Genomic DNA, 16,897 nt, shown 5'->3' with positions numbered 1-16,897 from the left:
CAGTGACCGGTTAGCGCTGCTCCAGGTCCGGGCCATCCTCCAGCAGCTGGGTCTGAACAGCACGTGCGATGACAGTATCCTGGTCAAGACCGTGTGCGGGGTGGTGTCCAAGAGGGCTGCGCAGCTGTGCGGGGCGGGCATGGCGGCCGTGGTGGACAAGATCCGGGAGAACAGAGGGCTGGACCATCTGAACGTGACGGTGGGCGTGGATGGGACGCTCTACAAGCTGCATCCGCAGTGAGTGGGGCTTGGGGGGGATGGCGGAGGGCGCTGGGTGGCGAGTTCCTGGGTCCCCTGGAGGATTACAGGTTTCAGGGTGTAGTTCCCGTCTGAGAAACTCCTCACTGGGCATGGCTGCCTGCGACTGTGAGTGTGGGGACAGGGCAGGGGTGGGGGGCGGGTGATGAGCAGCTCTAGGGTTTGCGGTCCTGGGGAAGTGAAGAAGGCACTTACTTGACCCTCTTACCTGACACAGTGGCTGGCGGGTGTGACCCCCTCCCTGCTCTCCTGGGCTCGCTGAGGTGTGGGTGGGGTGGCCTTGCCCCTTCAGCCTGGCCAGGGTCGGCTTGGCTGGAGGCTGTGCTTGGTGAGTCCGAAGAGGAAATGGAAGAGGGAGCAGGGCCCATTGTCTTGTTCACCTGCCAAGTCAAACTTGGAAGGGCAGGTGCAGTGCTGGCCCTTGACTCTGGGACAGGGAGGGGTCCAAAGTGACCTACTTTGGGTGAAGTGTCGGACATCCCATGCCAGAGAAGGACCTGCTCTTTGATCTACTGCGTATTCCAAAGCTTGGCTCTTAGGAATAGAGTGGCCATGCCTAAACTGGGGGTGCCTTAACCAGTGCAAGTAGCGCTGCTCCTAGTATCTCGGGACCCTAGGCCACCTAGGCCTTAGGGTCACCCTATTCAAAAACACCTCACCCAACGCCACAGAGAGATTACTCGCTTACCTCAGGCCTGTGGCTGGGGTGAAGCCATCTGCCGAGCTCCGTCCTCACCTGTCTCTCCGCCTCCTTAGCTGCCCTCATTGTCACCAGAGGCAGCACCCGGGGAGTGGTCTAGGCTTAGTGGCTATGTACACTTGAATTTGACCTTGGCTTCACCTTTCAGATGCCATGCTCCATTGCTTAATCTCTGACAGTTCCTATCTCAGTCCCATCTTCCTGGTGGCATAATAGCCATTGACAGGGCTGGAAGTCCTGTCTATGAAGTATGGGGCACCTAGTAGGTACTCAATAAATGGGACTTCCCCTGAGAACCCCATTGTCCCAAACATCCTCAGCCTGGCCTGTCTTTCATGTTCAGCACAAAACACAAATGCCTAGAGACACCTCACTTAGAGACTGTCCCTTCCTGGGGTGCTGCCTCTCTTGGCCGCAGGTGCTGGGTGGATGGCCGCTGGGACGGGATTCCCAGGTAGCCTCCTGAAGTAGCCAGCACTTGGCCAGCGTGGGCTTGGCTGAGTGGTCCCTGCTGGGCCTCAGCCTCCTTTTTGGCCTTCAGGTTCCCCAGGAGCCCCAGGCTCTGGGATGGGGGTTCCCTATGCCCTCTGCCTCGTAAACTGTTGGGAGTCACTCGTTTGGGGATTCTCAGTTGTGCCTCCTTCTGGAAGTTGTGATGACAGGATTGGCAGTGTCACGCTTTCCTCAGTCAGCTGTGGCTACTTTAATCCGCCCCTGCCCACCTAATATGGGGTGCTTTCCTGATTTCAGGAGGACCAGTGTCCCTTCATCTCTTCTCCTTTCCCACAACTTACATTTTCCTGATGTTATTTTACTTTATTTTCCTCTTTACCAGCTTCTCCAGAATCATGCACCAAACGGTGAAGGAACTGTCACCAAAGTGTAACGTGTCCTTCCTCCTGTCTGAAGACGGCAGTGGCAAGGGGGCTGCTCTCATCACAGCTGTGGGTGTGAGGCTCCGGGGAGAAATGAGCTAAGGGCACAGGCCCCCGCCCGCTGCCCGTCCAGCACTTGTCTCTCAAAGCGACGACCCCCCTGTTCCTCTCAGCGAGCCGCGCTGGGAGCCCTCAGCGCCAGAGCCGCCCCCCACAGCGGGGAAGGAAAGCAATCCAACGAATGGCACCTATCGTAGGGTACAACCTAGAGCGTGTGCTGTTGACCATCTCTCACCTGGACCCTCACCTGCCCTGCCACTCTGCATGATTTGATCTCCACCCGGTCGTGCATCCCCTCGTGTGAAGTGTAGCCGCACCCATTCCTCCCGCGGGCGCCCATCCAGCTCAGATGAAAAGTCGCACCATCAGACGGGCCCTGTGGCCTCCAAAGCCCGTCCTCGGGGTCGCCTCCCCTGCGTGAAGTGTATTATCACCAGCAGTCACTGCCGGACTCTTCCCCCGGGCCCGGGGCCCAGCCTGAAGGGCGAGTGTGGACACAGCGTGACCGCTTTCTCCCGTCCCCGCCACCCACTGTGGCAGCCTGGCGGTCCCATGGGGGATGTGTCGATGCCACTAGACGTGTGTGTGTGTGTGTGTGTCCATGGAACCGGTCCTAGCCGCACTGTGACAGTCTTGCATTCTGTTGATCTCGTGGGGGGAGGTGGGAAGTCCCGTGGGAAAGTGTCTTGTCTCCATTTGGGTAAAAGGAACCGACCCACAAGCAGCGCCATCACTGGAATTTCCCATCGCTTTTGTGAGCCATGTTGTATGACCTAGTAAACTTTGTACCAATTCAAAAAGCCGAGTGATGCTTGGTGGCTGGGCAGAGGGGAGGAGACCTGGGGGTGTGGCAAAAGCCAGATGCTGGGGGATATTTGTGACTGTCTGGGTGGGCCAGGAGTTTAAAATAAAGATCACGGTCTTTGGCGCCCAGCCTGGGTCTGGCATGAGGACTTCTGTCATGTCCCTGAAAACCATCGCAGAAGTGGCCTCTCCCCTGGTCTCCAGCATCTGCTCTGTCAATGCCTCAAGTCCCGGCATCCCACACCCCTTCTCCAGGGCTGGAAAAAGGGAGGTCTCTGGTCTCCCGTCCTCCACGCCTGTTAGAACAAAGGAAAGGGGTACTTGGCCTCCAGGGGCTGTGGGTCCTTCCCTCCGCCCCCTGCTCAGATGCACCCAGAGTCTGGAGGCAGCCAGGGAGGCAGGGTGCTGTGCTTCTTCCTCGAATCCCATCTGTAGGAAATTGGCCCTTTTCTGACCCTTCTACCCTCATCTATCCTCAGGGGGTGGTTATCAGGCCCCAGGACTGCCATTGTGGATTCCTCCCGCACCCTTGGGTGGATTTCACACCAAAGCATCCAGGGTGCTGAGATGTCCCATCTGCAACTAGGGGTCCAAGTGCCCAGGACCGACGGCACGCTCACATGGTTTGGTGAGATCAGAGTCCTTTATTTGGGGCACCAAAGGAGCCAGTGTCTGCCACAGTGATCCCTGTGGAGCACACAGGTGACTTAGACTTTGGGTGTACATTGCAGTGTGATATGGCTCTCCAGAGGGCACTGGGCGTGGAGGGTGAGTCAGCAGGTGGGAGAGGTGCCCCTGGGGCCAGGCCTGGTGCCTGGGGACAGTTGATGTCTGCTGCAGAGCGATGGTGGGGGCTGACCTACCTGTAGGTGGTGCTCATGTGAAGCAGCTGGTTTGGTAATGATAAGAATCAGGGCTGCCTTTCACCGGGCACTGATTCTGTGACTGTCCCTGGCAGGTAATTTTGCCATTGGGTAGAGGAAGAGGCTGAGGGTCAGAGTGACTTGCCCAAAGCAACTCAGCGGAGGTCCCATTTGATTTAACCACCTTCTTCTCTGGGTTGTGTCTAAGTTCTTTTGATTCTGAGGCAGAGAAGCAAGCCCTGGGTCCACTTATAGCTAATGGCTTTGCAAAAATAAGATTTCTTTCCTATGTCATTAGCCTCGTAACAAATCAGGGTCATGGTCGTGTGCTGCCCACAGATGAGTTTTGTTTCCTTACCCAACGTTTATAAACGCTTGGGTGATCCAAATTTAACACATCTAGAAGTTTCACATGCAAATTTGGATTTCCAGCTTTTCTTGAAAGACGTACCCACAGTGGGCTCCCATCACATCCCATGATAGTTGTCCAAAGCAGCTGCCATGCCTTTTGGATGCTTGTCCCCGCCAGGTGGTCACAGTCTGCACCTTTCCCTAGTACTCCAACACTGAGGCTGCTAGTCAGTCGCCTTTGATCCTCACATTGCAGGTTTTATACTGGATTCATTTGCTAATTGTGTGGTATGCCCCAGAAGGACATCTGAGCTTGTAGCTCCTGCCTCACACTCTCTTCAGTAACCATCATGGGACCCCTGGAGTGCTCTGAGGTAGGTGACAGCATGTCAGCATCCTCTGTTTTCTTCCATTGGTGTACTGAAGGGTGGGGCATGAGTCCAATTTTCAGGTCTGGGCTTCTTGATTGGCTGTTTCCCCAAGGGGGTGACACCTGGCCCTGGATCCAGGCACGAGGCTTCAGAGTTCAGCAGGCTTCCCCTCTTGGGGACCTCCACCCAGCCTTCCCACTGGGAACTTCAGAAGGGGCTATGTCCCCGGCCATGAGCAAAATCTCTTTCGTGTGACACCTCTTGACCCTCATGGAAAGGGATGGAGTGGGAGTCAGCTCTAGTTTATCTTCCTCGGTTGGAGTGACCCACGGGCAGCACCGGAAAGCAAGGCGGAATCCAGAGCGGAACCTGGGGAACGGAGGGTCAGCTTCAGCAAGGGAGTTGGGGTACAGGGGCTGTCGCGTGACTTCTCCAGCTCCAGGTGACTGTTTGGGGGAAAGTTGCTGCCTCTGAAGAGCCCACCATTCCCATCGCTCAGGGGTTCTTGAGAGATGCATCTTTTTGGAGGGGGGGCACTAGGGATTGAACCCAGGGACACCTTACCACTGAGCTACACCCCCAGCTCTTTTTACACTTTGAGGCAGAAACTGTGGCTGAGTTTCCCAGACTGGCTTTGAACCTTCACTCTCTCTGCCTCAGCCTCCCTAGTTGCTGGGATTATAGGTGGGCAGTACTACCCCTGACAAGAGATGCATTCTTCAATGGATTTGATTTTAGGAAACAGCTAGAAGTATTCTGGAGTTTAGTGATTGAAGTGGGTGAGGAAGCTGACTTAGACCATTTGTTATTACAAATGAAAAGAAACAGAATAAAAGAATAATGGATTTTCTTGCTTGTCTTATAACTGGCTTCTAAAGTAGTATTCAAAGAAGGGTTTAAGAAATTGGGGCTCTGGCCATGCTGGTGGACTAGGGGTGCCCTCCCTGTGGGCTCCTATGAAGGAAAATTCACAGGTACCAAGTTTGGGTCCATAAGCTTAAAAAATGACTCTCCCCCGCAGCAGCACTGAAGTTTCAAGCTTAAAGTGGAGCTCAGAGGAAGCAGATTGGTGAGTGGAAACGGGTTGGCAGAAAATATACTGGAGGCTTAGGGCAGAAATAAGGGGACCCCGTGCAAGCTGTGCGAGAGCGCGGAACTGCACCGTCCCTTCCTGAGCTGCAGGGCTCCCTGTTCTGGAAGAGCCTGCCTCGCTTGGGATCCTCTTCGTGCAGCTCCATGGTATGGCCTGACAAGTGCCTATTTGCAAGCCTGGTGGCCTCTGATTTACACCCACACCCAACCCAGCTCCCAACCGTCCTCCCTTACCCTCCCCCTACCCTCCCCCTGCAGTCTTCCCAGCTCACTCCTGATAGCTCTAAACTTCTGACCACCCAGGCCAAGAACTTGCTGAGAGTCATCTTTGACTTCTTCTCACTGGTGACCTCCTGTCCATCAAACTCCATTGGCAGCCTGGCGCTCTGGCGCACACCTAAGATCCCAGCAGCTCGGGAGGATCACGAGTTCAAAGCCAGCCTCAGCAAAAACAAGGCACTAAGCAACTCAGTGAGACCTGTCTCTAAATGAAATACAAAAGAGGGCTGGGGAGGTGGCTGGTTGAGTATCCCTGAGTTCAATCCCTGATACCCACTACCCCCCAAAAAATTCCTTTGGCAATATCCAGACCCTGACCACATCTCACCCCAGTTGAAACCATCCTTAGCTGGATCAATGCCAGAGCCTCCCTGAAGCCTTTCCCTTGGCCCCTCCCCTTTGGTATAGTTCCAGTGCAGTGCTGGACTGAGTCTTCCAAAATGTCGGAGCACGTGTCTCCCCTGCTCAGAGTCCTGTGGTTCCCCATGTTCAAGTACAAGCCCAAGTCCTGACCTTGACCGCAGGGCCATACTTCAGTTGTTCCTTCTGCCTGGAACACTTGTCCAGTCTGCAGGGCTGACTTGATCCTTCCCATTTGCCAGATGCTCAATAGCACACCGTGGGCCACTAAGTCCTTGAGCACATGGGAGCTCAGGTCTGTGTGTGTGATGGGGCAAGGCTCTGGGGAGGAGTTGGAACTCTATCTAGGGGGACCTGGAGGATGACATCCCACCTGGGTGGGAGGGGAGGGACTCAGGCAGGGACAAGGTGAGGTTCACTTGTGCAGGGGACCCGAAGGGGCTGTCCCTGGCCTGGGAGCGGAAAGGACCTGGTCCTGTGGCGCTCACCTGTGGTTGAGGCTGCAGTAGATGATGGGGTTGTACATGGTGGAGCTCATGGCCAGCCAGAAGAGCGCCAGGTACACCTGCTGGATGAACTTGTGGCAGTAGATGTCCTCCCGGAAGTTGCCCAGGATGAAGTAGAGGTGGTAGGGCAGCCAGCAGATGGCAAATGTCACCACCACCAGCACCATGGTCTTCACAAACTGCTCCAGAAGAGCATCAGGTCACTCCTCAGCCCCTGAGTCCCAAGCGCTAACCCTCCTAGGGCATCAGGGGAGGCCCTCCGTGATCAGACCGACCTCTCTCTTCTGCCTCCACCTGGAGCTGCAGCCCAGATCTCCTGAACCCCCACCTCAGGGTCTGCACTCTTCTGCTCAACTGCTGTCCTGCCTTTAAAGCCATACTCCTAGAAGCCAGCCCAACGGTGACCTCAGTGGCCTCTCCTGCTTGGAGAGGAGAAGCTCACTCCTAAGCCCACCCTTGATGGAGGCTGTACCAGCTCTGAGGTCCCAGGCTACTGTTTCCCTGGGATCTGTGTCTGTCACTGAGCTCCACCCAGAGACTGCCACCTCTGCTTGGGGACCAGGTCCCTTGCCACCAACCCCCAACACCTGGCCTCTGCAGGCACACCCCTGCACTGCCCAAGAGGGATGAGGCCAGCTAGGGTAGGCAGGTGGAGACCAACACCTCACGGGTTGCAGGGAGAAGGGGCATGATGGCAGCTCTCTAATCAGAAGCCACACTGCCATCCAGTTTCTTGATCTCTAGGTCTGCAGTTTCAGCCTTTAGGGATTCTCTGAGAGTCCAAGGCACCTCCCTGTGTACTTCCAGGGCTTGTCTGAAAATCAACATTCCAATTATTCAAAATTCTAACATGTTAGGATTCTGTTATTCTGAGATTCTTGGAGGGATCTGAAATTCTGTGGGCTTCAGGACTTCCTGATCTCCCTAACCTTCCAGAAGTTCCCTCCAGTTTGTATTTGCCCAAAGACTAAAGGCCAATCCACCTGCCAGGGACAAAGGATGCTCTCTCCCTCCCCAGACTTGCCATGGCAGGGTCCTAGGCCCTCACTGGCTGGTTCTGAGGGTTCTGAGATGGCCAGGGTGACTCCTAGAGGTGGCCACATCCCGCCCCTGGCGCTTACCTTCTTCTTGGCCTGCAGGTGGCGCAGGTTGGCACCGTGGACCTGGTGTCGTGGGACAGCGCGCCTCCAGAGTGTGAGGCCAATGATGCTGTAGGCAATGAACATCACCAGGAGGGGCAGGAGGTAGATGAGGGCGATCACCACCAGGTGGTACCTGGAGTGGAAGCCAGGAGTTTGGACAGTCAGTGGCCGGTAGTGACTCCCATGTCTGCCGGTGCTCATTCGGGGGACTCTGTGGTCCTCACCCTGTAACACCTGTTGCCCCCCAACCCTGGTTTGATTTAAAGAAAAATAAATGCAACCTTGGCTAGCACCTGGGCCAAAAGAGGGCTTCTCCTGCAAAAGGGTCACCAGCATTTAGCCCCACAAGCTTTATGTGAAAGACAAGTGCTTACAAAAACTTAACAATTTGTTTAAAATGTAAAACACTATTAGGCCGGAAGGAGAGAGCAAAATTACTTGTCTCACTCCCATCACTATTAACACTTTGGGCGGGGCGTGGTGGCACACACCTATAATCCCAGCCACTTGGGAAGCTGAAACAGGAGGAACGCAAGTTCAAGGCCAGCCTCAGCAACTTAGCGAAGCCTTAAGCAACTTAACGAGACCCTGTCTCAAAACAAGAAATAAAAAGGGCAGGGGATGTGGCTCAGGGATTGAGTGCCCCTGGGTTCAACCCCCAACTTCGAAACAAAACAAAATAAAACACACCAATTTGGTATAGTTTCTTCCTGAAGTGCATGTGTAGGTTTGTATGTGTATGTCCATGTGTGTGGGGATGCGTTTATGCACGTGTCCATATTTGTTAGACCATGTATCTACCCTACGTCCAAGTGGATGTAGAGGACGGCTGGCATTAAGAAGGTGCCACCCTATCCCCACATCCCTATCAAGTCACACACCATCGCATCATCTGCTTCCTGCTCACCAGCCTTGGGTTGGGCACAATGCTTGTGTCAGCAAACACCCCTGTGCCCACCTTTGAGCAAGTGGCCCAGAACACCATTGCATGGCTACCTACCCAGGCCCCAGAAAGACCCCCAGATTGTGCTGACTTTTCATTTCCTTTGGGAAAGAGAGACAGTGTCAAGGAGCTGTGTGTCCCTGCAGGCTGAGGGCTGACCCCCAGGCAGGGCTGCAGAGGGGCTTCTTGGAGCATCCCAAGCCTTAGACCCCCCGTTCTGCCAAGTGCCTTTTCCCTTTCTTAATAGAAAAGCTGAGAGGATCCCAAGCCCTGCCTCCACCCAGCATGTGCCAGCCATGCAGGGCCCCATGTAGGAGGCTCCACCAGCCTGAGGGAGGGAGAAGGTGGCTCTGACAAATCTCTTCTAAAGCATCGTGTTTAGAATTTCACTTGCTTTCCTTTGACAAACGTGTCAATCACAAAAGGTATGGAGACACCTAGGTGTCCTGATTCCCTTGTAGGACCTGAGTGTAAGAGCCCCATCACTGAGCAGGTAGGAAGGGAGAAGGAGCAGCCTGTGCCGGGTTTCTGTCACCCTACAGAGTCTCTAAGCTAGAAGGACCCTGAGAACCAACAGGGCCACCTTGCCTCAGTGTCCAGATGGGGACACAGAGTCTCAGAGAAGTGCAGAAAGTATGTTTCATTGGAATCAAGACTTAATCAAGACCCAAACCATCTCCGTTTCACCGAGGCTGTAGGAGTCAGAATGCTTTTCTAATTGAAAGCATGATCTTGGCAAGTCAGGTTTCTCCCTCAGCCTCAGTTTCCTCATCTGTCAAGTGAGCAGGTAATCTCTGTCCTTCCCGTGTGTGAGCAACATTTTATTCTTTTCCAGAGACATAGTACAGGATAGGAATTCACCCTGGGCTAGGTTCCCATGAAGAAGGGAGCACTGAGGAGTGTTGAGGACACCTTCTAGAATCTGCCCAAACCAAGGAGTCCCCCCCCTTTACCCCCTGTCCTTCTTGTATCTGAATTTTAGGGGTAAATGTGTATTTCCTGGAGGCAGCATCTGTAACTTCATCTGATTCCTACACTCACCCAGGTGTGAGCCTGTGAGGATAGAGCCCCAATCTCAATCTACATCAGCGGCTCCCCCCAACCCCGTATTCTCACCCAGAATCAGCCTTCCTGAAAATCCCATCAAAATTCCAGTAACACCAAAGTACCCCTTTCCCAGTCCACCCCTGTGCTCTTACTTTTCCCTGATGCCTGGATGGGGGCTGGAATTCACCATGCACAGAGGGTGGGAGCAGGGTCCCCTCAATTCTTACTGGCTCCCCTTTCAAGGAGAAAGTCCCCATTCAAGTGGAGAAATACTGCCCCCAGTGGCCAGTTCCAAAATACTCTGCTCTCTACCCCTCTCCTTCCCCTCCATGGATGCAAACTTCAGGGACCAGTGGGGTGCAGGGCAGAGGCAAAGAGACCCTAGGCGGGGCCTGCCCTCAAGACCACCAGTCCCCAGTAGCAACCTTATTATTGGGATGGTGTCTTCTATGGCATGGAATGACCCTCTTCTGGAAGATGCTCAGGAGAGTTGGGGCCCAGGGAGGGGTGGGTATTGGAGAAGGAGTGTTAAAGGAGACCAGGATGGGGACTGTGTTGCCATGGTTACCAGGAAGCCATCAGCTAAGAGTGCACACATCTGCAAGCCTGGGGCAGCTGGGACTTCACTGGACTAAATATGCTACCTAATGTGCCTTTGTTTGTCCCTTCTTTAATCTACCACATACTGGGCATGAGTTCTGTGCCAGGCACAGTGCTAAGGGCTTCGAGGACATGATCTCCTATTACTAATCCCCGTTTTAGAGAGAAGACAAAGGCTCAGAGAGGTTAAGTGACTAGAGAGTCATCTAGCCAGGAGGGAAGAAATAGGCCAAGACACTGGCCTGGCTACTAACTCCAAAGTCTCCGTCGACTCCTCTCCTCTACTAACCAATGGTGCCAGGCTTGGGGATCACAAAGCCACATTGTGAGAACCCTGGGAAACAGGCCCAGAACTGGCAAAGGACCTAGCCAGGGTCACGCAGCAGCCAGGCCATGCTTGGGTTTTTCTTCCCTCTCCTCCTCCCCTTTCCCAGCCCAGGATGCCCACCTCGGCATGAAGCAGACACCAGACACCCCCAAAACACGTGATGTGTCGAGCCCCACTTGCCATATGTATACACACATTGTACTTATTTCAGGACATACACATCTTAGGTGGCAGGGTGGCCTGTTTGAGTCCTTGTCTCACCACGTCCTAGTTGTGTGGTCTTGGGCATGTTATTTGGGTTTTCAGTGCCTCAGTTTCGGGGCAACTGAGAGAAACCCTGACTCAAAATAAAAAAAGACTGGGGATGTAGTTCAGTGGTAAAGTGCCCCCACTCAAGCTGCAGTATGGGAAAAAAAAGGTGCTTAGAACAGGCCTGGAAGTTAATGTTACTTTTAGTACAGATGGCCCCCAACATGTGTATTTTTTTTGGAGGGGGGTACCAGGGATTAAACTCGGGGGCACCTGACCACTGAGCCACATCCTAGTTCTATTATGTATTTATTTAGAGACAGGGTCTCACTGAGTTGCTTAGCACCTCACCCTTTGCTGAGTTTGACTTTGAACTCGTGATCCTTCTGCCCTAGCCTCCTGAGCCACTGGGATTACAGGCATGTGCCACTGCACCCAACTCTGTCATGTGTTTTGATTAAATGATTGTCTTGACTTTATGATGATGCTGAGGTTATAGTCATTTGCTAGAAATGGAACTATGAAGTTTGAACTCAGATGTTTTCCTGGGCTAGTGATTTGTGACATGATCTCTCTCAGAATGCTGAATAGTAACAGTGAGACACAGTGCCCAGTTAATTCTGTAATGACGAGGAGTGACAGGTGACACTCTACAAGGTGCTTTGTGGCTGACCTAGGATGTGCAGGAGGTTAGGTGCACAAGATATCTTCAACTTAGGCCGGGTTTATAGGGGAGCGAGCCCATTGCTGAGGATCCTTAGTATAAACACGTGCTCACATAATCCCGTTCGGACTCCCAGATCCCATGCACGCCCACGAGCACACACTACACACACGGCCGGGAATGCACACATGAGCACATGCCTTGTGTCTCTGTACCCTTGCCCCGGGAGACCTTACTGGAGGAGTGACTTGTCCCTGCTGTCTTCAGGCCAGGCCACCACGCACTTGGTGGCGCCCTGGTCCACGGTGATGGTGGAATAGAAGCACTGGGGGAAGGCGAGGGCCAGGGCCACCAGCCAGATGCCCGCGATAACTGCCTTGGTGCTGGGGGCCGAGAGCCGTGGCTGAAAGGGATGGACGATGGCCATGTACCTGTGGGCAGAGCACAGAGCGAGTAGTGAGCGCCCTCCTGTCCCACCTGTCCCCTTCTCCATTCCTCTGCCCAGGTCCACACGCTGCTGACAATGTCCATGGGTGTTGGAGTTATGCCAGATCTGCAGAGAGTGGAGCTGGAGATTCTCACAGCCACATGGAGATGTCCTAGGTAGGCGCCGTTCTGTTCTGTAACCACTAACCACGTGTGGCCAGGAGTACAGTACGCATGGCCAGCGTGACTGGGGAACTGAATTTCAAATTTTAATTTAAGGGATTGGGGATGTGGCTCAAGCAGTAGCGCGCTCGCAGGGCATGCATGTGCCCGGGTTCGATCCTCAGCACCACATACAAACAAAGATGTTGTGTCCGCCAAAAACTAAAAAAAAAAAAAAAATATTAAAATTCTCTCTTCTCTCTCTCTCTCTCTCTCTCTCTCTCTCTCTCTCTCTCTCTTTAAAAAAAATTAATTTAAACTTAAAGAGCCACATATTGGACAGCACAAGCCCAAACTTTTAAACTTGGCACTTGAGGCCTCTGCACGTGGCCAACGCACTGGCCAGCCTCCTCCCACTGCCTCCTGAGCCTCCCGGGCTCACTCTGGCCATGAGCCAGCCCTGCAGGGTCTCTCTTGGGCCTTTCCTCCCATCTCAGGCTGCAGCTCCTCCTTCCTCTCAAAGTTCCCAGGAGATGCCACCTGCGGACCTACTCAACTCCGGTCTCTCTCTGGGGGACTGTGGGGATTGCAGCTGCTGTTTGGCAGCCCTGTGCCTGGTGGGGTGCAGGGCCCACCACCCACTGGTCTTTGATGGGGATTATTTATTTCCACATTAGGTGACAGGCTTGGAAAAATGGAGAGACAGCCAGCTTGGGAAAGGCAGAGCTGGATTTCAGCCCTGGTTGGTCCAGCTGTGTGCTCCTGGCTTGTGAAGTCCCCTGTTCCCAGGACCTGTACAACACTGTAGGAGGGTCCTGGGGCCTGGTGTGCAGAAGCCACAGGGGTCTAGAGCCCTGACCAAGGAAGGTGAGCTGCTCATCTCTCCAAGGTCAAAGGATCCAAAGGGCACCGTTCAACACAGGCATGGCTGCCCGCCTCGAGTCCCCCAATATGTAGTGTGACCTAAGGTCTTGGTTTTCCCCTCACTAGAAGGAGGAGGTGAGACTAGATTAGTGGGTCTCTTTGTGTTCTGGGCCTGTTGCTGTCCAGTGGAGCCCAAGGACCCCTCCTTAGAATAAGATTTGGGGGTGGGGTACTGGGGATGGAACACAAGGCCACTTTACTGAGCTACATCCCCATCCCTTTTAAAAACGTTTTTATTTTTATTTTTTAATGTTGAGACAGGGTCTCCCTAAGTTGTTGAGGATGGCCTCAGACTTGGATCCTCCTGCCTCCTCCCAAGTTGCTGGGATCACAGGTGTGTGACACTGTGCCTCGCTAGAATGAGATTTTTTAAATGAATAAATTATAATACCCAGGATTACAAAGAGCATCAGTCATACTGAAGTACAGTATCAAAACGTAAAATAAATGTGGGACATTGTAATATATGCACTTTTTATTAACACACTAAACAACAAGTTCTAGCGGCAGATCTGGAACCTATGGTAATTTTGAAGTAGTGATTTCTGCAACAACACAAGAATCTCAATCTGTCTGTCTGTCTCTCTCTCTCTCTCCTTTTTGTGTGGTTCTGAGGATCAAACCCAGGGCCTTGAACATGCTAGGCGCGTGCTCCACCACGGAGCTACACCCCCAGCCCACAAGTATCTATGATTTCTGTTGGTGACAAAGCCCTGGGCGCTGCTGGGGTCCCGGCGAAGTGTGCTTGCTGCCTACCTTTGTGCTTGTGTCGTTTTTGTCCCCACATGAGTTCAGGAACCTTGTGGTTTCTGCCCGTGGTCTGCGGTCGTGGGTTAGGTTCTCCTGGACCAGATGATGTTAGTGTCCTTCCTCCTTGTCCTGTGACACTGACCTCCTCTGACTACCACGGAGCTCGGGCTTTGAGCACGTGATTATTCCTACTTATTCATTTCCTTTTCATTGACCAGAAATGGCCTTGGTACCTGGCGACCTGTGACTCCTTCTCCGCTGGATGAGTCCAAGCTTTGGGACAAGGCAAGGACGATGGACTGTGGCCTCAAATTTATGTGGCCCCCACCGTGGGAACCGGCAGTCCCCACCCCGGTGTCCCAGGCGTTACGGGGGCACTGACTGCTCCGCGAGGTTTCCACCTTCTGCCTGGAATGGTTACCCCCAGAGGTCACTCATCCCGTCCTCCTGGTGGCTCAGATCCACCCTCACAGGTCCATCCTGATGCCCGTTTACCATGACAGCCTGCCCCACCTCCCATGGCCTTTTTTTTTTATTGGTTGTTCAAAACATTACAAAGCTCATGACATATCATCTTCCATACATTTCACTCAAGTGGGTTATGAACTCCCATTTTTACCCCAAATTCCCATCGCCTTTCTGATCTCTGGTATTTTTTCAAAGCCTCATGACCTCAAAACACAGCACGGAGTTCATGGATTCAGGTGCTTATGAGTCAAACTCTTGCCAGGGGAGGCTCATTTACCCGATTTTTTTTTCCTTCTCCCAAATGCCAGAATAACATCTATACTTAGCAAGCACGGGACATGTATTTGCTAAATAAATGAAGAAATAGGGGAATGAATGAAGGCGTTTCCACCGTGAACTGATCTGAGCTGCCTGCCTCCGTCACCTGGATTATTATTCAACAGCTTCCTGCCTGGTCTCCCAGCTCCCCCCCTGCCCCCCACAGCCCCCTTGCCCTCCACAGCACCCCCCTGCCCTCCACACCCCTCCCCGCCCTCCACAGCACCCCTGCCCCCCACAGCACCCCTGCCCTCCACAGCGCCCCCTGCCCCCCATAGCACCCCTGCCCCCCACAGCCCCCCCTGCCCCTCACAGAGCCCCCTGCCCTCCACAGCCCCCCCCACCCCCACCCTCCACAGCCCATCTCCATCCTTTAAGATGAAAGCCCTGTGAGGTCAGGAGTTTCAGATTTTTTTCCCACTAGCATGTGTCTCACCCCCACTCTCATGTTCAGAACAGTGCCTGACACAGGAGGCACTCAGGGATACCCGGGGGGTGTCAGGGTGCTTTGGTGGTGGGTGCTGTCATTCTGTCAGGGGACGAGGGACAGTTCCTGCACCAGCAGCCCAGAGGGCTGGGTTCCCCATGCCTGGCTCTGCCCCTGACTGGCTGGCGGACCTCAGTCTCAGGTTCCCTGAGTGTCGATGGATAGTACTCAAATTTTTCATTTTTAACTGGTGGAAAAAAATGTCCCAAATGTTTTACTATTTCCCAAAGTAAAACAGCTACAGCTGAGCCGCGAGCAGGTGCGGGGCAAGGCTGCTGGGGCAGTTGGGGTGGGTTTGTGGGGAGACTGGGAGGCTCACACCGGTGGAGCCATCCTGATGAGGACTCCATTTCTCTGAGGGTCCCGGGCCCCATTGCCTCCCCCACACTCCCCATCTTTCCTGTTGGACGTCAGCCCACACCTCACTCCCCCAGGCACCTGAGTCCTCGTCTCCATCCCAGCCGAACCCTGCCTGCCCCAAATGCTTTCAAAGAACCCCAGACAATCCCATAGCCACCTCCTCCACTCCTGCCCAGGCCCCCTCCTCGGGAAGTCACAGTCTGCAGCCCTGGAGAGCAGCTCAGGGAAACAATCGTTCCTGTTGTAACAAGATAATAACCGCACGCAATGCTAAGGTTTTTTCTGTCACTTAATTTACCTGAAATAAGAAAACGATATGAACAATTTCCTTGTAGTGGTGCAAAGACACCACAACAAACATCAGCCCCAGTGAGGAGCAGTCCAAAGGTCCCTACAGCCTTGAACAGCCATCCAGAGCACAGTCCTTCCTGAGTCTAACCTTAACTCAACCTGCTGCAGTCCCGCAGTGCCCCTGTCTCCCAGATCCAGAGCTTTGAATCACGACAGGTTTGGGAGATGGTTCCCTGAGTCCCCCCCTAACTTGCTGTGGGACCATGAGCCACTCTGTCTGAGCCCCAGCAAAGCGAGACGCTCCCCAACCCCCGCCTCCCTGCCACCCCCTCTTGCCTGTCAGCGGCGATGGCTGTCATGGAGTAGATGCTGACAAACGTGACTGTGATGGGGAAGAGGTTCTGAAAGTAGCAGAAGACGCGGCCGAAGTACCAGATGTTGTGGCTGGCATAGACGAAGTTGAAGGTGGCATTGAAGGTGGCCATGCACAGGTCAGCCAGGGCCAGGTTGACGATGAAGTAGTTGGTGACCGTGCGCATCCTCTGATGGGCCAGGATGATCCAGATGACTGTGGCATTGCCTGTCACAGCCACCAGCACCAGGGCCAGGTAGGCTGTGGCCCACAGAGCCAGCTGCCAGCCAGGCATGGAGAAGGCGGTGACGTCTGTGGTGTTGCTCTCAAGGCCAGATGAGATGTTGGCATCGCTCAGAAGGGCGCAGGCCCCCATGGCTGGGTCTGGGTCTGGGTCCAAGCTCTGGGTCCAGGAGGCCTGGCTCCACAGCTCCTCCTGGATTTGTTATGGAAGAGAAATCCGCTTTGGTATGTCGCTATATGGGGGCAAAGAGGGGCGGAGAGAGGACCAGATGCCAAGTGAGCCACACCAGCCTGGGGGCCACGCCTACATCTCCAAGATGAGTCCGGCTGAGCGAACGCCCAGCCAAGCTATTATCACGTCAGATTCCTGCACCCGGGCCAGACTCTCTCATGTCTCCGGGACATCTAGAATTTAAATCCTGTGCCAGAGCAGGAGACATCCTCATAAATCATCAGGTCAACCTCTTCACTGACTGACTGAGTCTAAGGGAGGATGTGACCGCTGAGGTCATAAGTCAGAACTTGAATCCAGGCCTCTCCTAAGGCTCCTCAATAAAAATTCCAGATGAGAGTCTGCATAGGGGGGTAGATCCCCCAGGCTACGGTGCAGCAGGCCACCTCTCT

General features: G+C 53.9%; 2 protein-coding genes across 2 annotated transcripts in view; one reads left to right on the top strand and one right to left on the bottom strand.

Annotated features, from left to right (window-relative positions):
• Hk1 (hexokinase 1) overlaps positions 1 to 2,826 on the top strand; it is a 72,025-nt gene extending 69,199 nt beyond the window's left edge. The window contains exons 17-18 of the mRNA XM_046419665.2: positions 4 to 237; positions 1,794 to 2,826. Coding sequence (XP_046275621.1) covers positions 4 to 237; positions 1,794 to 1,935 — 376 coding nt within the window. The 3' untranslated portion in view covers positions 1,936 to 2,826. The remainder of the gene's footprint in view (positions 1 to 3; positions 238 to 1,793) is intronic.
• Positions 2,827 to 4,437: 1,611 nt separating this feature from the next.
• Tacr2 (tachykinin receptor 2) lies at positions 4,438 to 16,406 on the bottom strand. The gene is made up of 5 exons (XM_046419666.1): positions 16,015 to 16,406; positions 11,729 to 11,923; positions 7,641 to 7,794; positions 6,502 to 6,698; positions 4,438 to 4,651 (listed from the first exon to the last, which is right to left on the bottom strand). The coding sequence occupies exons 1-5, from the start codon at positions 16,404 to 16,406 to the stop codon at positions 4,438 to 4,440; spliced, it is 1,152 nt and encodes a 383-aa protein (XP_046275622.1).
• Between the last annotated feature and the right edge of the window lie 491 nt (positions 16,407 to 16,897).

This window comes from Marmota monax, unplaced genomic scaffold (assembly GCF_021218885.2).
Source record: "Marmota monax isolate L192 unplaced genomic scaffold, Marmota_monax_Labrador192_F-V1.1 WCK01_AAM20220418_F8-fsc00019, whole genome shotgun sequence".
Classification (NCBI taxonomy): Eukaryota; Metazoa; Chordata; class Mammalia; order Rodentia; family Sciuridae; genus Marmota; species Marmota monax.
The sequence above is the reverse complement of the archived record's forward strand: the minus strand, read 5'-3'. Positions and strand labels throughout refer to the sequence as shown.

Bases quoted from the DNA above. Each gene is read 5' to 3' on its own strand.
- Tacr2 (XM_046419666.1), bottom strand. From the start codon at position 16,406: ATGGGGGCCTGCGCCCTTCTGAGCGATGCCAACATCTCATCTGGCCTT. The intron at 11,924-16,014 runs GCAAGAGGGGGT...CTCTGCCCACAG, and splicing joins ACAGCCATCGCCGCTGACAG to GTACATGGCCATCGTCCATC. The intron at 4,652-6,501 runs GTGAGCGCCACA...TCCGTTCCCCAG, and splicing joins TACTGCAGCCTCAACCACAG to GTTCCGCTCTGGATTCCGCC.